The following is a 23,870-nucleotide window of genomic DNA, read 5'->3' as shown; positions in this document are numbered from 1 at the left end:
TATGTGCAACACAAAAATAATATGTACAAAAATACCCTTCCAGCGAGAGTTCCCACACAAAGTATCCAAAAGGTTCGTATATAAAAGGAAGAGAAAAGAAAAAGAAAAAAAATTATGGTGTAGTATATCAAAGTACGTTTTTAAAAAAACGCTATTAAGCAGATCGGACCCTTACAATTTAAAGGGCATAAATATGCCCATACATAGAGTGTAATGGTCTCCTTAGGAGCTTCTTTATCCCACACTGGTACTTGTAGATAAAGAAGGTAGGCAGTGGAGGGGAGTAGGTAAAAACGATAATTTTAATGTATAAAAGAAAGGCAAACTTGTTGTCCTCCGTTTCGGATGTCAGAGTCCAGGCTTCAAACTTCGTAGCAGCGCTACCACAAAGAGACGCCGTCTGGTGCATGCACCAGATGAAGCGATAAGCGAAACGCGTAGTGCGTGTTGACGACATCGGGAGGAGGAGTAGCATTACGGAAGTGGATCAGAGGACTAAGACGGCGTCTCTTTGTGGTAGCGCTGCTACGAAGTTTGAAGCCTGGACTCTGTGACATCCGAAACGGAGGACAACAAGTTTGCCTTTCTTTTATACATTAAAATTATCGTTTTTACCTACTCCCCTCCACTGCCTACCTTCTTTATCTACAAGTACCAGTGTGGGATAAAGAAGCTCCTAAGGAGACCATTACACTCTATGTATGGGCATATTTATGCCCTTTAAATTGTAAGGGTCCGATCTGCTTAATAGCGTTTTTTTAAAAACGTACTTTGATATACTACACCATAATTTTTTTTCTTTTTCTTTTCTCTTCCTTTTATATACGAACCTTTTGGATACTGTGTGTGGGAACTCTCGCTGGAAGGGTATTTTTGTACATATTATTTTTGTGTTGCACATATAATTTACTCACTTATTATTTGGGTGTGCAGACACTTGTGTGTTTTTAGTGCATATCTGGTATGTTTCCTTTTAACAGTTGCACTGGACGGGAAGCAGTAAGGTCCATACACTGATAAAACCCAACAGCTGTCTGTGTGAAAGTATGCTGGATCAGGCATTTCCACACAGTTATGTGCACAGTACCATTTGAGATCATAAATCAATCCACCATTGAAAGAAATCTTGTGTTTTTATTTCACGTCCTGTTTTGCCCCGGGCACATGATTTTCATACACTGAGCATTATTAAAATAAATTGGTGTTTTCTGCGCATGTGCAGGGCTCTCCTTAGAACCCTGTAACTCTTGTATTAGCAAGCATGAGAGTACTTTTAATAAGCGTGTGTTGCTGTAAACATTCTTTGCTAGTCAAATTTAAGCCAAGCATTTTTTCCCTCAAACTTTTTGGGCTTTATTCATAAATCAGTCACTGGACGTGTTTTTTTTTTTTTTTTATCACCATGATAAATGCATCTACTGGTTATGTACAAATTGGGCAAATATTCATAATGTATTTTTAATTAGATCCCTGTCAATTAATCTAGCAAGCTTTCATTCAATAGAGCGTGCGGTTTTGGTAGCGTGAACAAATGCCATAAATTATATCAGCAAATGTAACATTATTAATTATAATGAGAATCAACACACTACTCATTTCACACTATCTGAAAATGCCTATACAGAGTCCAATGTGTACCAGGGTGTTAAGCACAACACAGATGTTCTCAACACTTTTCTTTCATATGCCATTAAACATTTCTGTAGTGTGTGAAAAACACGTTACCTTGAATATTTAAAAACTATCATAGCCACATTGTGTACAAATGTGTGTCTTCGTAGATAAATAGAAATAATAAACCTTGAATGTAAGCACGGATATCATAGTTTGTTGGCAGCAGATTACTATAAAAAATGAAAATCTTCAGAAAAGCGATTAAATTAATGGGAGCGGAATATTAAATTGGATATACTAATCCAGTGATTTTTGAAATGGGATATTGTAATTCCTTACACACAGCTTTAAGATGCTTACACAAACATTTCTGTTTTATTAAAAACAGCCGAGCAAAGGACACGAGGCGGCCTCTTCAGAATTACAAAAAGGATGTTTAGAAATGTTGTTTCTAAATAAAAAAGGGCTAAACACATGCTGACTACAATGTAGCCTCCAGGGGTTTTGAGCAGCCTGGGAAGCCTGAAACATAATAATTGATTAGATTACTACTATAATTTAACACATTCATGTAAAAAGGTGGACTGTAAGGCTAGATATAGCTCATTTCAATTTTTGCATCTAATCCAGCCTCTTGGAAAAACTCCTAGGTACTATTGTACTACAAAATTAACTGTACAGTATCTATCCCAGTTAGTAACACTAACAATTTTATATGGAAAAATCCTTCACGCACTTAAAATTTTGAGATACGAAGGAATTGGGATTTTTCTTAAAAAAATAAATAAAAAACAAATAAAAATTACAGGATATTTTAAATCCGAATTGGTGCAATACATACAAAACAGAGCTGTTGCAGAACATTCCAACAGTAATAACATTAGCTGTATGCACTTGGAATATTATCTAAGGAGAGCTTTGGCTCAGGTTCAATAAATATTTTCAACAAATCCAATTTAATAGTTTAAAAGCAAAGATGAAGGGCTTTAATCTACTTAATCTGATGACCAACTAAAAATACCTTGGCAAGTATGTTTTTCTTTCTCATAAATTCTGTGCAAAGTGCATCCACTTTTGAAATTATAAAATTAAGATGTCATGTAACAAATCAAGATACAAGAAAGTTTTTTTAATCACAGAGAGCTTATGCTATAACACTTGCGTTGTGTATAAATGACTTACGGTAAGAAGCTTGGTTGTGATTCCCGCGTCCACAACAGCTTTGTGCATCGCACGGAGAGTCTCCAGCTCAGGAGCCGCAATAAACACTACGTATGGCATAAATTCAGATGTCCTTAGCACTTTCAATGCCTGTGGGCGGAAAAGCATTCAGAAAGATTTTATTGCTATTAAAATATATTTTAAATAATAAACACACAAGCAACTGATTTCTCTGTATGACATAAAAAATGAGTAACTGGAAACAGTAATGCCAACTATGATGTCTAGATTATCCACATATTTCAATCGTAAACAGCAACACCATTTCAATGTAATCTGAACAACTGATCGCACACAAAGCTGGCGCTGGGGTGTCACATGATAACCTGTTTAATATTTACAGTAACTATCATGATATAGTTGTAGTTAACATTCACATTCCATCTTAAGTCTTAATCTGGTACTGCATTTGCATGCTGAATCAAGGACAATTACTAAATCAGAAGGATGGGATACAAGACAACTGTAGAGTGTTGAAATTTCAAATGATCACGTAAAAACAGAGGGTGAGCAAACATTGTGTTTGCACTGAGCTTATTGGTATCATGCAGCAAAATGGTGGCCATTACTAAACTGTCCTATATAAGGACCATTTATCTCATTCTATAAATCATTTTTATACATGTGTCCTGTAACCCAACTTCTAGTACAGAACAAAACCATTTCAAGGGCCCAGAAGCGGGCCAACACACTACAGCTTCAGATCTAAGTGCTGGTGACTTCGACTGCCAACAATGACATCTTGGAACTATGGAACTTCGAGAAGACAACGTGAGACTACCTACCACAGTGATCAGGAGTGATTCCAGTGGTGGATGACACAAACAAGGAGCCCTTCGTCTTGAAAACAATATATTAATATATATAACTATATTCAAGCAATATTAAACCTAACAACTAACTGTGTAAGGATTATAACCAGAACAATTTGAGCTTCGCCAATCTCTCCATCTCTGTATTTCATAGGAGACCCATGCATTATCTTTTTCCACCATATATATGAAAACATTTAGGTTTCTACACTGGATCTATCCTCCTGATTCCTCCATACATATTTTTAGACTGAAATCTTTCTTAGATGGTCTATCTAGCCATCCCTTTAACCTGTTTTACCAGCCCCCCTACTCTCCATCTGAAACACAATTACAGTTTTTCTTAATTTAATATTTTTCCCTTTTTCCTGAAGTACACATTTCTCAGAACTTATGTTGATATTTTATCATGCAAGTTTACTTGTATAAGAACCTCCACTGCTTCACCTATGTTTCGATTCACTTCCCATTTCTCCCCTAGGACAACTTACCATCTACCCTTTTGTTTATGAAATCTTTGGTAGAGGAGTAACATGCTAGAAATCGTATGCAACTACAGGGCTGCAAGTTTGCTACGGAATAATGTGCATTTGTTCAAAGGTTACCTGTGGATTTACATCTAATATACATGTTCTTCCGGTCATTACAACTTCATGTATGGAGTCTATCTTGGTCCCATAAAGATTGCCTTCATATTCTCCATGTTCCAAGTATCGTCCAGCTTTTATATCTGCTTCCATTTCTGACCTGGATACAAATCTGTATGCATGCCCATCTTTTTCATCTTCTCTTGGCTTGCGTGAAGTGACTGCAAAGATTATTAAAGGAAGAAATGTTCATTTTGCATGGCTGTGGAACATTTGGGTGTAAATGTTCTTGAAATCTCCCCTTTAAGATTGTAAGCTTGCAAGCAGGGTCCTCTCTACCTAATGTATCGGTTTGTCTTAGTCTGTCAATTCTCATTTTGTCATTCCCCTTGAATATATGTATTTATTAAGGGCTGCGTAAACTGTTGGCGCTATATAAAATATAAATCTTTAAATGAGGACCAGTCAGTACATATTCATGCATCTGAAGGAAATGTTGCCTTTGTTATACACTGTTGAGGCTTTCCTATAACTAGAAACCTGCTCTTGAGATTTTAATCTTGCTGGGTAGAATACCTTTTTTCTATATACCTCTTGGGCCCTGATAAAAGCATGATTTATCGAGAACACACTTATGCAGTTAAAACTAGCTCCTATAAACCATATTGTTCTGAATGCATGTATTATAAACGTAGTTGATATTTTTTGGAACAATAACATAAAAACAATACAATCCCACATCAAAAATAACGGCATAAACCTTAAAATGGTTTAAAAGGAGTGCCACTTAATGTATCTTAATTAACTTGGGGTGCCAATGTTCTTTATCTACACACGAAGCACTTAGACAATGTGTAATGAACTATGATCAAAATATATTTGGCAGAGTTCCTCCTACCTATTAAAGATCTGGTGTTCCCATTATTTGAAAACGGTCAAAAACAACATTTACACTTCTAGTGTTACTCAGAAATACTGCTCCAAGGCAAGTCTATATAGCCATTATATAAAATAATTAATATTTAAACACAATATATTAAATGTATAATTATATTATTATAAACTGAATTAATAATTAAACAAAGATGGTAGTCACTTAACGTCTTAGAATTTGAAGTCTGTGGTTTACCAGAGTCGCTTTCCCGCTTTTAAAAATCCTTTCAGATCTTAAATTGAGTACCTTGCTGCAAACAGAAAGCTTAAATGTTATCAGGAATGTCTCTGAAGCCACAAATTGTGGTCAGTGTACTTCCATCAAACTCACCGACCCATAAAATTAGATTTATCTGTAGCTTTCACTAAAGAGTTAGAAAACAGTTCATGTTTTTAATGAAAGAGGAGCTCGGTAGGAAAACATCCCCTCAGAACAAAAGCCATTTTACACCAACCTACTACACAAGATTTAATCATATATATTTAGTATTGAGCAGTATTCAAATAGTTGAAATTAATAATTCACCCTAAAATTGAAGCACATTAACAGCTTATAGCTTTCCTATGAATTTGTATCTACCTAGTCTCTACTATCAATATACTGTATGTTTTGTAAACTTTAATGTTCCATACAAGTGATTCTACTCAAATCACTTACAAGCACATAGCACTTACACGGAACCGTTGTTCCAAAATGGGCTGGATTCATGACAATAAGTCTGTTTTTCAAGCTTCTACGTCCCACTCCTTGAGCTCCTATTAAAACTAATGTCTTCCTTTGAAATGGAGGCATTCGAGCTACTTCTTCATATATTTGAATTTCATGTCGGTCGAATTCTGTAGGCCAGAAGTTGGAAGAAACATGAGAATGACTGTGGAGAGTATACATAATTATTTAGAAATGTTTTTTTGACCATCACTCACAATAGTGTATTTTTCTCTTACATTTAGCTTGTATACACCTGTTAGCTGAAACACGTAAGCAATTACGAGGAGTGTCCATACACTGTTGGTCCTATAGTGTAGATCCATCTATGCACACAGAGCTGGAATTTTCCACAAGAGCAGCAGAAAAGTTCTCATCTTCCATATATCCAACAGTGGATGTAATCACAATTTTTACCTATTAACTTTTTTGCTGCTTGGAATAGCTTAAGATTTTTCCTTGTCAGTAAAGACTGGTTCATCTATGTAACCATAAGCTACAAACATATTACGCTGATCCAAAAAAATGTAATTGCTAGACTATGAACAGAACAGTACTGCGCATGTAACTGAGCAAGGCATTGCAGGACTGAAAAATGTGCAATGGGTACCGTTGATGATTGGCATCACGGGCCCGCAAAGTAAAAAAAAAAAAAAAAAAAAAAAAAAAAAAATGTAGACATAAACAACTTTTATTCTGATCAGACGTTCTAATTCAAGTGGCTTTTTCGTGACTGCTGGGTTTCATAAGCACAGGCGGAGGGAGTAAAACACTAATGGTACTTTTTGCCATAAGATCAGTAGACAGCTGATGAAATATCTGCAGATCACCTTACCAGCATTTCTTGTTGTGAGGTACATCATTTTTTTCTTTTTCTTGCTTGTAATTGTACCACAAAACTGCCCTAAAAAAAAAAAAAAAAAAAAAAAAAAGTTATACATAAGCAAATTTTAGTTTTACAACATAAAATCTGTCAAAACATTTGCATTCGCACCAATTATTCTAGCAGAGAACAAAAGATTATGGCACTTTTCATTATATCCTAGTAGGCATTTAACAGGAATTTCAATGTCTACTTCTCTGTTTTATTCTTATGTATAAATTACAAATTATGTTCACATTAAAGTCTGTTGATTTACACTTTTATTTTACACTTTGTTTTATATTGATTTTAAAATCAATCTTGCACAAAAACACAAAAAAAATCACAAACAACAAAAAACAAGCACACTTAAAAAGAATACAGAGCCAGTCAACTTCCAGATTCACAAGTGTTTCAGAAGCATATAAAGGGACATTTTGATGAAATGCAAATAAAGAAAGCAAAACACATCAGTGGGCAGAACTAGTCATTCCTATTAGATTTAAAAACTCCTACCTGCACCATCCCAGTCTCTTCTAACAAATGCTTTCCTCTTTTCTTCCAGGAACTGACTGGGTATAAGACCTGCGCTTCCTCCTTCCTTCACGTGGCTTGCCTGCAAATAGTCAACATTGGCAATTATTGCACAAGAAAGAGCCCCACATCCAGTCAATATCCGTTTATGCCAGCTTGGACTTTCACGTGCTCTAATGTAAAGCATCCAACAGCATTCAATATACCGTTAACAGAACAATTCTTGAATGGTCCACCAGAATGCAGTCTGATTTGTTCCACCGGCCACTGAAGGAAAATCATTAGATAGGACTGCCCTGTTAAACTAGAGATGCATTTACAGTAATAACATCTTACGGGATTCAAGATATTTTGCATGAATCATGCATACGCATCACGTTTAGGATTTATGATATTAAAACATATTTGTCCTCTGTCTGATTTTCTGCCCTGTTCTATATTTTCCACATTTGGTCAGATTGTTGTGAACGTTGCAGCATACAGGAGTCGTCTAAGAGGACAAAATAATGGAGTGTTGTTCATTTGTTTGATGTATAAGCAAACATACAATTGTCAGGTATGAACAAGTTACTCCCCGTCTCATAAAACTCATCACTATGAAAGGCACTATTGTGGTCAAGGGTTTAAAGACCTTCCTAACAGCTCAGGTCTGGTTTGGGCTAGCGCTACCCAATGTAAAACTTACTAAAGTTGACCACTGCCATCACAGGGTTCAAGCCACATCATGCCAAAAAAAGGGATTCCAGAACAACCCTGGAAAACAGTCACAAGCAGTCCAGAAACTATTACACATCCACTTCTAAGGCAACAGGACTCTACTAAGACACTAACAACCTTATTGATGAAATAGAGACGTTCTGGGACAGTATTGAATCTTCCCAAGTCTGTTGGTCTTGGGAAGGACACAGAAAAAAATAGAGATCTGCAGGCCTCTCTCACAACTGCTACAGTGTTCATAACTCCATCATCAGAAATACACTGGACAATCATAGGAGGGAATCATGGTACATCTGCAAGGAGAAACCACCTCTTAGGACATCACTGCTAGTCTAGAGTTTGACAAAAGGGCACCTGGATGAATCTTAAGCGTTGGGACAACATTCTGCAAACAGAAAGTGGTACTTTTTGGTCAAAATGCAGATGTTTACATCTTACAAATCCCACATTACACTTAAGGCTTCAAACATCTGTCATGCAAGGTGGTGGTAGTGCCATGATTTGTTGCATCACATCACCTGGACAACTTTCCACCACTGAAGTAACCATGAATTCTGCTATGTATCAGAATTCTACAGAACAAAGCCAGGTCATTGATCAGTCAATTTAAGTGCAACCCACAAAGTAAAAAGGAACAGTGCATGAAGGAGGGGGACAAAATCCATCCACAATGCTGTGAATGACTGATCACTAACTACAAGAGGAACCTAAATGTAGTTATTGCTACAGGAGGTGATTGTTGCATAGTTTGTTGTCCAGTTTTCAATAATGATCATTTAATAGGTCTTAATATCAGGTTTTGGTTGAAGACATAACCCTAACCACCAAAAACATACAAAAAAAAACAAAAACACAAAGACCACTGTATGTAAACTTATATTGCTCGTATGGACAACTGAATAAATCTTTGGCAGTGAAACATGAAAGGGAACATTGGCTTTACAGCAGACAGCTGTGTTTGTTGTATTTGTTTGAGGAGGAGACTTCACAGAAAATACTATAATTATAATATTTATTAATCCGGAGGAAGTTTGGAGTCGGATCTAGGAGCCAGTAAGGGAGAAAAAAAAAAAGAAAGATAGCAGCCAACTTTTTTTTCTTTTCTTTTCATTTATTACCCCTGGTCTGTAGTTAATGGATGTTTATTAGGGCAATACAACATAAAATCACACCCTTCTGCATTTAACCCCTTCATGACAAGGGGTATGTCAAACCATAAAGATTCAAGCTTGTATGTTTAACCATTATTCTTATACTTACACACGCTAATATGATACAGTAACAAACACGTTAGTGCTTCTGAACACAAGATGTTAACACCAGCAAGCACACATGCTAACATTTGACACTCATGTACACACATGCTAACATCATACACTAATACACACACTCTAACACTATATGCATTAGCATGAGTATGTAACATACACAACACCACACTCTTATACACATGCACATAATATCCAACAATTTACACTCATACACGCACTGGCTAACACTATACACTATATAACACTATGCACACACTCACTGAATCTGGCACTACAGTACAGTGGGCTGTGCTGGCACTAATATATATTTATATATACATACATGCATACATACACACACATTATATATATATATACACACACACACACAAATTGACACTACAGTATACACAAACATACTCAGTAACTTGAGCACTACAGATATACACACAGACTGACACTATAGTGTACACATTCACTAATACTTCTCCTCCTCACCACCTTGTGGGGACCTGCCACATCTTCTGCTACCGTGACTCTTGCACACTAAGCTTCCCTGCGGGCGCAGGGAAGCAGGTGCTGTGAAGCACCTAGCGGGGTCATGTAACATTCATTACCTGACCTCATTGGCCACTTCACGGCATCCGCTCACCAGGCCCCTCCAGGAAAACATAGGGTACCAGATGCACGCTGGCAGCACTGCCCCGGGTGTCAGGAAGTGGTTTCTAGTCGCCAAGGTGACCTGGTGCCATATTTATATAATATATATACACACACACACATACATATATACACACACACACACACACACACACTAGAAGGTGCAAATAAACAATGTATCGCAAGGGTTTGCAAATGGGTTAGTATGTATAGAGCAGAGTCATACCTTAATATAAATAGAGATGTTGGAATTGCTCTGTCTTTGTTACAAGAAAAATAAAGAAAACAGAGCAGAGACTACACACCATGCTCATTGACATGGAAAGCCTGTGCTCCCCAGACAGGACACCTTCATCTCAGAACTTTCTGTGAATACCAAGCAGTATGTCGGAAGCTTTATGAAGAAGTAGTCTGGTCCATCAATAAGCAACAAAATATAGCAGTAAAGCATCTGTGACACAATAAGTGTCTGTGCATTGGTACAAAAAAAATTACTCCCTGAAAATCACATCAAAGAAAGCTCTACCAAAGTGGGAGAGATCTAATTTTAAGAGTTCTGTATCAGACTATGTGGAAAAAAAACAAGTTTGAAAGAAACAGTTTCCAAATTGTTTTGCCACACGTGAATTTTCTTCAGCACTGCGGTGTTCTCCCTTTATATCAACTTACAGCAAATCATTAAACCATATTTTTATTTAAATACAACCTAAATATAAATTTTAGGCTTTGGAATGTGCTATTGCACTTACTGTACTAAATGTAACTAAATGGGAAACAATTTAAGAAACAGAAATAACATTTCTAGTATTGCTGAAGCCTGATACTTTAACAGAAGTAATGTACTCATGTTTAAATTTTAGAGGAAAACACAAAAAAGGCACAAATTCACCATCGCATTAACAAACCATATCCACAAGGACAAAAGAAATGGTAGGATTTTAGTGAACAAGGCAAGAATCACTGAGGCTTTCAAGTGGTAACAAGAAAAAAAAGGGCATGTCATGACACACAAAATAAAAAAACATATTTTCGACACACATGTAAAGAGTGAAATACGAAGAACTTGTCAGTGTCCGTAATAATTTGCTTTTGATAGTGTGTTCTGACATGGCACCAACCCTTTCTGGATCTCATACAATTTGAAATAACAATTAGACAGTTCACGATAGAGTTAGATGTCAGAATGCAATGTACAAAATGTCAAATGTATTTGGAAAGAAATAGTTTGCCCCACCTGCCACCAATTTGGATCTTCTCTGTTAACAATGTGAAGAATTTCTCCTTTGGAAAACTTTAACCCTGCCTCTTTGCAGGGGATTAAATTATCATTGAAAGGATTGTAATCAAAATGACATTTCACATATACCTAAAAAGAGAGTAACAGAATATTTTTATGTAATATATCACATCTAACAAACGAAAACGCACTTATTTCTTTTAACAGCTCATTGATGGTGTTGGGAACATTACAGGGTTATTTAAAGATTTTGACTGCACACGCTAATAACTCAATATAAAGATGGAGCCCAGTGACTGACAGGTTCAACATAACCGGCTACTGCCATTAAAATACTATTTGTGCTCAGGTCGGTGTTCTGAATTTCCTTTATGTTCTCCTACTTCATGTACTAAGACGTATTTAAGAGGTAAATAGCTTCACTAGGGTGAGGACACAAATGTTTAAAATGTTCTAAACTCCTCTTTTATATAATTTTGTGCCAGCGAGTGTTGTGTGCTCACAATATTGTTCCTTCTAATGAAATGTATGATATATTACTTACCTACTCTTTCATTAATACTGCCCAATGTGTGTCATTTTCAACAGCAATATGATTGGCATATATGTTACTAATTCTACTGTCATATAGTTTGTTGATGTTCCCATTGATAACGTGCCATCTATTTATCTATTTTTGGGGCTGTACTGTAAACTATTTCATTTATCCCTTTGCTTATGCTGCCTTTCCATAACGAAGGGCAAAACCATTAAAGAAATAAAAAACAGTAAATTATTGATAAGCCAAAATGAGATTCTGAAAAAAAAAATTGTGAACAAAAGCTCAATTAAAATGACTCAGTAAAATTATATTTTTACTGGATAGATTTTCTTTCAAAAAACAGCAAAAAAAAGATAAACTAAACGAAATGAGAAAAGGCACAAAAAAAGTTATTTGCACGCAAAATTGTATGACCCTAAACTAGGTAATTAAGGTGGCTCAGAGAAAGACGTTTTCTTGCATCATAATTACAAAAATGATATTCTGCAGGATTAATTACCAAACATGCAAATTAGGATCAGTTATTTATAACGGTTTTGCGGCATCTAGTAGAGTTAATCTGAACAACAAATTAATAAATCAACCAAAGGTTCATGCTGTGATTTGAAACAGTACAAATAAAGCCATTATCTTGCATACTCACTTGCTGTGGGGTAAATGTATCTTTATAGCTGGGTAGTATTTTCAGAGTAACACTGCCACTAATACTCTTCAACAATTCTTGCAACTCTTTTGGGTTGTTTCCAACTTCATGTCCGTTGACTTCTTTAATAATGTCACCCACGTGGAGAAGGCCTTGTCGGTCAATCATCCCACCGTGAAGGATTCGAGCAATTACCAAATTGTTATTTTCCACTTTAAATGTAACTCCCTAATAAAAACACAAAGTAAGCTCAGTTTAGCTAATAACCTTGAAAATGTGTGTAGAATACTGTATTGTAAACATTCTCTTAAATTCTAAGAGTTTTTTGGTGAACAGCCAAAAAATTAGTAGTTATTTCAATCACAATCTCCTTAAATTATGGCGTAATTTAACTTTCACAAGTTTCTTAAATGAACCGTTAAAAACACCTAGCTGCATGATGGTAACAAGTTTATTTAAAAATCAATACTGCAACAATAAACAGATGGAAAGCTTGTTTCTATGCAGTTCTGCTCTATTTTATTTCCTTGTGGAAATCTTCAATTCAAAAACAAAATTAATTACCCTGGCGTGCAGATGCACATGAAACCTTGCTAACATAATCACCAGCCTCTAACCACTTTGTGAACTGCACCTTTATTGATTATTGTTCCTTTCAAGGTGTGCATTTCATTTTTACTTAACCGTCCCATCTGATTACACATGCCTTTGTTTCTGTGATTATTCTTTACAACACTGACAATGCAGTCAATTATCAGCTATAACAATGTAGCAAGTTAACTCCCCGCTCTGGGTTCACTGGTACAATATACAATCCGGAATAAAAGAATATATAATTACTACAATTAATTTTACAAGTAAAAAAATACTTATTAGTTACAGTGTAATTGTAATTACTCAGTACAGCTATGTTTTTATTCCACCCTTTTCTTGATTGTTCCTGCCTGTTTCTTTGTTTCCTAAATCACTCCTCCCTCTACACGATTTTATGATGTGTGCTAAGCACCAAAGGCTGTTCGAATATGCTACACAATCGATTTTTACACTTATCAAAGTTAGCTATTACTGACCTTTACTCAGTCGATTCTTACCATATATTTAGAGAGAACAAGACCGCACTTCCAAGATAATTTTTTTTATAAAGTGTTTTTTTTTTTTTTAATATTGTAAATGGAATAAAAGACAAAAATGAAGGGAAAAAAAAAAAAAAACACCGTAAAAAGATTTTCCTTCAATGGACAGCCATATACAACTACCATGGTTTAGTGAGTCTATTGAGCTCAAATAATCTGACTGATATACACCGATCAGCCATGACATTATGACCAGACAGGTGAAGGGAATAGCACTGATAATCTTGTTATCATGAAACCTGTCAGTGGTCTTGATATATTAGAAGCAAGTGAACATTTTGTTCTCAAAGTTAATTTGTTAGAAGCAGGAAAAATGGGCAAGCGTAAGAATCTGAGAGACTGACAAGGGCCAAATTGTGATGGCTATACGACTGGGTCAGAGCATCTCCAAATTGGCAGCTCTTGTGGGGTGTTCCCGGTCAGCGGTGCTCAGTACCTATCAAAAGTGGTCCAAGGAAGGAAAAGCGGTGAAGCGGCGACAGGGTCACGGGCGGCCAAGGCTCACTGATGCACGTGGAGGGCGAAAGCCGACTCGCGTGGTCAAATCCAACAGACGAGCTACTGTAGCTCAAATTGCTTAAAAAGTTAATGCTGGTTCTGAAAGAAAGGCGTCAGAACACACAGTGCATCGCAGTTGACCTCTGTCCACTGACAAAAGCACCTACAATGGGCACGTGAGCATAAGAACTGGACCATGGAGCAATGGAAGAAGGTGGCCGGGTCTGATGAATCACATTGGATGGACAGGTGCTTGTGCGCTGCTTGCCTGGAGAAAAACACCTTCAGAGGTCTAGTGGTGTCCATGCCTCAATGTGTCAGGGCTGTTCTGTTGGCTAAAGGTGGACCTACACAATATTAGGCAGGTGGTCATAATGTTATTGCTGATGAGTGTAAGTAATAATACATATCACCTATCATCCAACAGAGCTTGCAGGCCTGCCGATGGCCTCTGGGAGGACTGCAATGAGAATGTATACACTACTCAGTAATCCAACACCCCATTTTAAAAAACTCTCTGTAACCCTCCCCATTCAAGTCTGCCCAAGCACTCATTGTGATGGACTCCTATGAACCATCACTTTACAGCAACAGGACAGAAAACTATTGACATGTACAGTCCATCTGTTTATGCTGCTGACAAAACATGAACCCTGAAGTGCCACTACTCCAGGAGCGGTTAATCTGTCAGTGGCTATTCTATTGAGGCCCCTGTTGGGCCATTTTGCCATAATTGAAATACAGGTTTTTGGATTAAATCACCATATGCAATCTCAACCTGTTGAACTGAACACACCATTGTCAAATGCCACACAGCAGCTTAGCACATTCTGGCTCCCTTGTAGAGAATGTTGGGAGCACCTACCCTGAACTCATATGCAGAAACCGTATTTTTTGATGTACCCATGGCTTCTGTTTACCCCAAGTAACTGTAGTTATGTCCTTCAGTTTAGCATCTAATGTGATAGTCCTGTTCAGGACACAAAGAACAAAAAAAAAAAAAAAAAAAAAAAAAAAAGATAGAGGCACTACCAAGGTATGTTTTATTTGTGCAAAATGTGTTTATCACAGAACATTGCTAGAGCTGTAAAAGAACACTTATTTTGCCTCGTTTATATCATCTTTTCAAACTGCCTATTAACCAAAACATCTGCTAAAACAGGATTAATTTCTAGTGGAAACTACAGGTCAATGAGATGCTACAAGACTCATACTACAAGGAACACGTAGAAGTATTCTTGTAGGCATATAGTTAGGTGTATGATTAAACATTTATAACAGGTGCTAGTTATCTAGTTTTCTGTCCAAGCTCTTTTGAAGAAGCACAAAGAAATGGGCAATGTTGAGGACCTTGGATGCAGTGGTCAGCCAAGGAAATTTAGTGCAGTAGATGAAAGACAGATCAATGCTTACTTCCCTTCTAATCAGAAGATTGCCAGCAGTGGGATCAGCTTAGCAGAAACCTGTAACCCTGGTATACCCATCTACTGTCTAGAGAAGTCTAGTCAGAAGTTGTCTTCATGGGGAGACTTGTGGCCTAAAAGCCATACCTCAGATGTGAAAACAAAACCAAGCAACTTAACTACTCACAAAACCACAGCAATTGTGGTGTGGGGGAAATGGCAAAAATAAGCATGTTGGAAGTTCCTTGCAAGTCTGGGGCTGCATATTGGCACATGGAGTTGGGGACTTGGTTGGATACCATCAGGGAGGCATCTGATTGGCCCTAAATTTATTCTGCGGCCTATTTACATTTCTATTTTTTGAAAGGATTTTTCACACCCGCTTTAAACTTTTATAGGCACACATACATGTATATACATACACACTGCAAATGCAATACACACTCAATTTCTAGCAAAAAGAAAGCTACGTAAAAAAAAAATAGATATACATTTTAGAAACTCACCAAGGGTTCCCCTGCTCTCTTATGGATACCAACCATGCGAATGGCATCAACCGGCGCAATCTGATTGTTGACTAATGAATTATTGATTTCTGGACTTGAAGGTGGGGAATCATAACATTTGGAAGCAACTATGTCATGAGCTTCTAGAAGAGACTGCAAATAACATACATATATTAATAAAGTATATGAAAAGTAACATATCAGGACTTAACATTTCAAGAAAGCCTAGGCACTAAGCTAATAACCCATATATGTATGTGTAATAAACAACAGATCTATACATATTTTAACAATGTTATTGAAAGAATTAAAAGCAAACTAAAGATATTTATTACCATCTTTAGTAAAGAGATATCTAGTTAAGTCGCATTACTTTCTAATTTTATTAAGGGTAGTAATTCTCCATACCTGAAAATGCGGCTCCTTAAGGATAGCAAATAACTCTTCAACATTCTTATCTTTGTTAACTAAAGGGCTGATATCTTCTAGAATTTCTTTTAGTAGTTCCACATTATTTTCGCCAACAGCTTCCAGCTTGCTATCTTCTAGACGCTCATGTGCCTGCAGCGAACAATTAAGCAGTGTTATGCTAGCACAATAACATATGCATCAACGAACACATTTTCAGTCTTGGATAGTTCCAGTTATACAGATTATTGTGGAACAGCAGGACAGTGAACACAACGAAAAATCCAAAATTTCCTTATGAGAACTAAAACTTACTACTAATAGTAACAATACAGAATGGTCGGCAAAACAAACATTAAGCTTAATGTTACTTTGTTAACAGTACAGATTAGAGTGAATAAAGCAGTATAATAAAAGAGTTTACAATAACATTATCATCAATTATTTTGCAAGGTCAATGCCCAACTCTACCTTATGATTTTAGTATAAGAAGTTTTGCTTGAATTCAATAATTTAATGCCAATATTGCCAGTTTAGCGTCAGTATATTAAATAATTAAACTATTCTTTTTTTAAATTGTATTTTATGAACTGTAAACTGAAAATATTCTTCAGTGCTCGTTACTTACATTGATAGTAACTTAGATGTGTATTTGCCTACGTTTTGTTCCCAGGGTCCAGTGTGGGAATTTAAACCACAACGCTTGAATTGCGTGGCCATGTTTCAAAGAGGTAGTTGCAGCTTGGCAGTGTTTGCAACAGACAATAAAAGCGGCCTAAGAAAGCCTGAAGTGGATTGTCTTGGTGGCAGAGTTTGTGTCCCACTTTATCAGTTTCAGGAATTCAACAGCAGCAAATAAAAACTTGGTGGGTGTCTTAGCAAGTGAAGCCAAAGGAAGGCAATACTTTCCCATTATTTCCACAAAGTCCTGGGCATAACAACCTGGTTTTTATCTAGCACCAACATAAAGGCATGGCTCAAACCGTCTTTTAATAAGAGGAGAAATTAAAGTCAGTTACGTGACCCACCTAAGCATTAATGTATTACATTAAATACATGGTTCAGCTTAAGATTTGTTATTCTCTGTTCTTCTGAGACACTGAAGTGTGAAATGTGTGTTTTGTTGTCTCTTTTATTCACAGAGCTAGATGTGAAGTAAAAATCTACTAAGGTCTTGTTAGGTTCCTTCTCCAGCAGGGATGGCATAAAATGCCTGAGCAGACTTAAATATATGAAATGTGAATGAGTGGTTTGGAGGATTAACATATTGATGATGCATGGTTAATGGTTTTTAATATCTAAAACAGTGAGACAAAAAAATGTAGACCATTCTACAGCAATTAACGTATGAACAGAATCAAGTTAACGCAAGAACTGTAACAAAATTCACGTAAAATACCTTTTAAAGAAATATTAATTATATCATTTAGGTGGTCATAGCTCAATCTTAACAGGGCGTGATGAGAATAACCTTTATATCTTTAAAACAGCCTTTTATAAGTTAGGTGATTAAAAAATTACCTTAGCAAGAGATTTTACAATGGGGTTTTCCATTATTCCTTTTAAGAAAATAATATCGATTTCCTCAGCTCCTGTAGAACAGGGTAGATCAGTGAGTTTGTCCAAAACTTGCTGCATAGCTGGAACAAAAAATAAACAAAGAATGGTCAGAGACAGCGCCAACCATCTCCTCATATACTAGAAAACTGTGTAAGATATAAGTCTGCGTGCATATTCATCTACCCAGGGGGTCCAAGTTTCTTCAGTAGCGGGCCACTTCATCGAAATGTATGCGTCGGCTCTTGAAAGAAAACATACAGCATGACTCCTATCATTATATAGAGAGCCAGACAAATATGGCGGTACAGAATGGCTCACATCATTATATAATGATCCAAGCACAGACAGTGGTACGGTATGACTCCAGACACAGATGCTGGCAAAGCATGAACCCTTTCATTATATAGTGATCCAGACAGACAGTGGCACAGCAGGACTCCTATTATATGGCGAGTAAGACAAAGATGGTGGTACAACTTGACTTCTTTAATTGTACAGTGAGCCAAAGATGGTGGTACATCATTATATAGTGATCCAGACAAAAATGATGGTAGAGCATGGGCCCTTTCATCATATACCACAGGGCTTGACAAATTTGTTGTGAATCTAGGCGCCAGGTAAAAAAGTTAGGAGCCAGGATTTTTTTAAACTAACAGTTGGTCAGGAGGGATCCGATCATCATCATCAGCCCACTTACTAAACTCACAGCGTTTGACCTGGAAGCACCCTGGACTTTCAGGTCAGCGCTGTTTGGTTTTTTTTTAAATACATTTTTTTCATTTTTTTAACTCTTTCGATGCTGATGTTCCATTGGAGCACAGCATTGACAGATATTTAGACCCCACAAGCTTGTGGGGACAAATGTTAACCCCTGCAATGCCACGAATGTGTCATACACAATTGTGGCATTGAAGGGGTTAACGCTGCACTGTCGCTCTCATGGAGTGATCAGGCAGCAGGGGGCTGTTGGGGCTGGTCTCCACACTCATGGCGAGACCAAAGAACCCTCTCACCCTGTCCCTGAAGCTGCCTCTGGCAGCTGGGAAGCAATTGCTGGTCTATAGACCAGCCACTGCAGGGGGGAGTCTATGATGACTGCTGTAGGCTTCTATGCCTGCAGGAATCATCAAAGGGCTTGTGGGGGCTCGTTTTTTTGCTGTTGCTGACCACCGGCAGCAGAGCCCCTTACAAAACGGGAGTTAGCCCCTAAAACGCCGAGATCGCGGCATTGAAGGGGTTAACGCTGCACTGTCGCTCTCAGGGAGCGATCAGGCAGCAGGGGGGTGTTGGGGCTGGTCTCCACACTCATGTGGAGACCGAAGAACCCTCTCCCCTGTCCCTGAAGCTGCCTCTGGCAGCTGGGACTCAATTGCTGGTCTATGGACCAGCCATTGCAGAGGGAGTCTATTTGATGACTGCTGTAGGCTTCCATACCTACAGGAGTCATCAAAGGGCTTGTGGGGGCTCGTTTTTGCTGTTGCTGGTCTGCCTGGGCTTCCAGGCAGACCACCAGCAGCAAAGCCCCCAAAACGGGAATTAACCCCTAAATGCCGCGATCGCGGCATTGAAGGGGTTAACGCTGCGCTGACGCTCCCATGGAGCGATCAGGCAGCTGGGGGGTGTTGGGTGAGGTCCCCAGACTTGTGTGGGGACCCAATCAACACACAAACCCCTTCCCTGAGGCTGCCTGTGGCAGCTGAAAACACAATTGCTGCTTTTCCAGCAACCGCGTTTTCAGCCTACAGGATCACTCCGTGGGAGTGATCTCAGGCTTGGGGGCGGGCTCGGAGTGGCTGTGCTGTCTGCCCAGACTTCTGGGCAGACAGGAACAGCTCCCCCATGTGGTGACTCAGCCTCTTACATCCACAATTTTTTCTGGATGTAAGAGGCTGACAAAACCTAGGCGCAAGGACAAAATTCTCTGTCGCCATGGCGACCTGGCGCCTGGGATTTGTCGAGCCCTGATATACCATATTTGCTCAAATACGAGACAAGGTTTTTTTCACCCCTCGTTTTATATGCGAGGTCGTCTTACAATAGAGGTCTGATAGAGGTCTGATTATAAGACTAAGATCCAGATCCCACACAGCACTGGAGGGGACATGGATCCTCCTCTCTGGGAGCTGGTGGAGCGTCGGTGTGACATGGCCTTCAGGCGCTCCGTCATAGAAGCCCCAGTGAAAGTGCCGGGGAGCAGCAGAGGTTGTCTACATGCATCGCACAAATGGCTGCCCCCACTAGACACCAGGATGTCTGGAGCACGGGGGGGGGGTCTGGGATGCCTTGGCAAGTCTGGGGGCAGGTTGGCATATCAGGGGGGCAGAGTGGCATCTAGAAGCATATAAGGCATATCTGGGGGTACAAGGCAAGCCTGGGGGCAGGTTGGCAAATAAAAGGAACTAAAAACAAGAAATGCATTTTTTCTCAATGAGTTTTTATTAAATATGAAAAATAGTTTACATGTGAATATTTACAAGTAAGAATTTTTTCCTATAGTCTTATATTCAGACTTTTTTCCTAAAATTATATTCAAATTTTGGGGGGGGTGGTCTTATGATCAGGGTTGTCTTATAATCGAGCAAATACGGTTTATCGGTAGTTAAATCATTATAGAGAGAGCCAGACACAGACTTCACCCCTTGAGCTGCGCTGCAAGCCAGTTGTGCCCCAGCCATTGAGAGCGTACGCTCATGCACCCAACTAGGCATGGCTCTGGTTTGCACTGCGGTTACGTTTGGCCCTCATGTTGGACAGCCCCGATATATTCCCTGCTTCCAGCACTGTCAAAGAATATACAACAATATTATAGATCACATGCAACAATATTCATGTCCTACAATGATGGGCCTTAATAATCAACACAAATGGTCCCTTATAATGATCAATATAGTATTTTACCAAGAAAAAAAAAATCAAGGTTTGCTTCCAGCCAGTTGTGGTGACATGTAAAACTATCCAAATGGCATTATCACTGGAGCAAAAATGTAATTGGGCAGGACTGTGCTTGTACATTTTAAAACAAAGTCATGTTACTGGAATGTTACAGAATAGCACTTTGTAATTTGATAGTGCTCTAGAGACGCAATTTGTAACTGACAGAGTACCAAAGCACAAGTTCATGTCAAAGACACCAGCACTGTCACTCTCAAGTAGCACCCTACCAAATAAACACAAAGCAGAAATCAGTGAAATATATTAGGACACTGGCTACAATAGTAAGGTGGTTACAACACTGATACTCAAGTGTTACTGAATACACAGATTACAGACTCCTAGAAACCTCAGGGTGGTCACTGGTATTGTAGGAAGTGTGCAGTGTGTATCTGATATGCGTAGAGTGAAAATACTTTGAGGTTATTGCCTTATGAAACCCAGGAACCCTCAACAGTTTGTGATGTCCCTAGATTGATACTCCTACTGGGTTTCTATTAAACAGCCAAGCTCTGTAACAATGTTGTGTTAATTCATGTTTTGTTTCCCCCCCCCAATTGTGCACCAAGCCTACACATATAAGGACTGCAATAAAATGATTATGTAGAACTTGAGACTACATGCAAGACAATTGTTTGTCATAATTGCTGTACAATTTTATCTTGGCTGTTTGTCAATGACATTCTTATTCTTAATGCATATTAAAGTAGTATTTACGTATGTGGTTTCAGAAAGGGTAACAGGCAACACACCAAAATGTAAAGGGACCACTCAGCCAACATATGCATTAAATGTACACTGATCATCCATAACATTATGACTACCTGCATAATATTGTGTGGGTCCCCCTTTTATCGCCAAAACAGCCCTGACCCGTTGAGCCATGGACTCCACTAGACCTCTGAAGGTGTGCTGTGGTATCTGGCACCAAGACTTTAGCAGCAGATCCTTTCTGTAAGTTAGGTGGGGCCTCCATGGATTGGACTTGCTTGTCCAGCACATCCCACAGATGCTCGATTGGATTGAGATCTGGGGAATTTGGAGGTCAAGTCAATTAAATTAAATATTCACTTTTCATTACTTCCAAAAGAAATGATTTACATCTTATGGCTCCTCTCTACTGGCACTCTAGATTTTCAACGATAAGCCCACTAGCGAGAATCAATGTTCTGAGAGCTCCTCGAGCATTCTCTAATAGCTGGACATCGTCATTCACTGAACCATGGACTTCAGACAAGTCCAGAAGCTAAGTGAAGCTCCACAAAATTGTGATTAGAATTTAGCGAGACAGGGTCACAGAAACAATCATCCAAATCATAATTTCCTCCACTAGCTCCCAGGAAAGATAGGTTAGGGCATAGCTGCTTTTTTTCCACAGTGTATGATTTCACGGAGCGGCATTTGCCGGATGGGTGTATATGTTTTTTTAATAAAATGTAGAACCTCAATTCTAATAACAATTCAGCAGCAAAGAGTTCAAAATTTAAGCGCGGATGTGAACATCAGATATAGTGTGCAGAAATATGGGTAACTACACTTTACACAGATCAATGCAACTGTGCACACAAAGAAAACATTAAGGTCATGACACATTTCTCATGTTTCATTTAACATTCACAAGCCAATATTTTTTCCACTGTTGCAATAATACAAAAATACCTCCCACCGTGTGCATTACAATAAATATTTTAACTGCTCTACTGACTGAACTGTCCGACTTCAACATTTAATTGGCTGCGTGGCTATTTGGCAAAGAAAGGATTGCTATTCTGTACAGATGAGGCAGTGCAGTAGAGCTGTAATGCTGTCTGAGCTCAAAGTCTATAAACGGAGGGAAAAAAACGACAGAGAGGTGTTCTATGAAATATGGAGAATTTCACATTAGACGCGGCCTGACCTTAGATACAGCAAAGTATACTTTGGGACATTCAATAAAGATCTACGTTTCTGTATTTATGATGGTACCAAAGAAGCATTCTAGCAATTTCAAAGGTTTTTGTTAATAACAAGTATTCGTGGCTAAAGGAAAATCCCTACATTTTATTTGTACTTCACCAACACTAAATCCAACTAAATGGTGGCTCATAACTAAAGAAAAAATCCCAAGGGGGAAAAAATATATTTTTCTCCTTGAGCATAAAGTGCGGTCCCATGCACAGTGATGTCCTTTTGCGTTGATAGAAACTGGCTTATCTTATTTTAGATTCTTCTTTAGCAGGGCTGTTAATAGTAAACTGTCTCTTTAAGGTAATTATTAAAACATTAGCGCAATATTTCTGTCACAACAAAAGGGCCAACAATGTAAGTTTTTGTTCAATTAGGTTATCACCTCACAGTATAAATATAAGAGCAGTGCAGAAAAAAGTGTTTCAAGAATAATTTTATCTTCCCAAGATATTTTTTTGACTATTTATACATAAGTATATTTCACGTAATAAACACAAAAATTACAAAAGAAATTTTGCGGTAACTGCTTACCCTTCCAGTTTTACCGACGATAATTTTACAGATTTTTTTAATTTTAAAAACACCAAAGAAGAGTAAACCCATTTGCTAATCACATAGCAGCGTGTCAAATGGAAAGGCTATGAAGAGGATAAGCAAGATTAAACATTTACAAAAACAACTCCAAGCCAGAGCAGGAAAATATTGATAAAAGTGAAAATCAAAGCATGTCACCAACATGCTCAGGGTCAAAAAGGATTTGAAAAAAAATATTCTGAAAAGAAAGTTGGTGTAAGTGATCTGTATTTCAGGGAAATGCAAGTGTTCTACTCCGCCTAACAAGGGCTTTTTATTCAAAGAAATAGGTTGCATGCACTTCATGGAGACCACCTGCTGGTTTAAAATTACTGCCTGCTACCAGAATACAAATCTCTCTTCAGGCAACCCCCCCCCCCAAAAAAAACCCACAACATTTGAGTGCCCCCAATGCACTATAAAGCCATTTAATAGAAATCTTATTAGTGTAAGAATTAACCAGTAGGAATTTGAGGAGGGTTGATCATTTTCATAAAAGTTAACACATATATACATATAATACACATTCATATTATATTTGTGGCAAACAATGAGTACATATCGATCTAGAAACCTATTTAGCAAGGCTTGTAT

At 38.0% G+C, this 23,870-nt stretch overlaps 1 protein-coding gene across 2 annotated transcripts in view; it reads right to left on the bottom strand.

Moving 5' to 3' along the window:
* PALS2 (protein associated with LIN7 2, MAGUK p55 family member) overlaps positions 1 to 23,870 on the bottom strand; it is a 42,652-nt gene that overhangs the window by 3,334 nt on the left and 15,448 nt on the right. For both annotated transcript variants that reach the window (XM_053466497.1, XM_053466498.1), the window contains 10 exons: positions 17,787 to 17,905; positions 16,266 to 16,418; positions 15,858 to 16,010; positions 12,318 to 12,545; positions 11,131 to 11,262; positions 7,252 to 7,351; positions 6,709 to 6,777; positions 5,843 to 6,004; positions 4,253 to 4,455; positions 2,797 to 2,925 (listed from right to left, as the gene is read on the bottom strand). In XM_053466497.1, the coding sequence (XP_053322472.1) occupies positions 2,797 to 2,925; positions 4,253 to 4,455; positions 5,843 to 6,004; positions 6,709 to 6,777; positions 7,252 to 7,351; positions 11,131 to 11,262; positions 12,318 to 12,545; positions 15,858 to 16,010; positions 16,266 to 16,418; positions 17,787 to 17,903 (1,446 nt within the window). In that variant the 5' untranslated portion in view covers positions 17,904 to 17,905. The remainder of the gene's footprint in view (positions 1 to 2,796; positions 2,926 to 4,252; positions 4,456 to 5,842; positions 6,005 to 6,708; positions 6,778 to 7,251; positions 7,352 to 11,130; positions 11,263 to 12,317; positions 12,546 to 15,857; positions 16,011 to 16,265; positions 16,419 to 17,786; positions 17,906 to 23,870) is intronic.

This window comes from Spea bombifrons, chromosome 5 (genome assembly GCF_027358695.1).
Source record: "Spea bombifrons isolate aSpeBom1 chromosome 5, aSpeBom1.2.pri, whole genome shotgun sequence".
NCBI lineage: Eukaryota > Metazoa > Chordata > Amphibia > Anura > Pelobatidae > Spea > Spea bombifrons.
The sequence above is the reverse complement of the archived record's forward strand: the minus strand, read 5'-3'. Positions and strand labels throughout refer to the sequence as shown.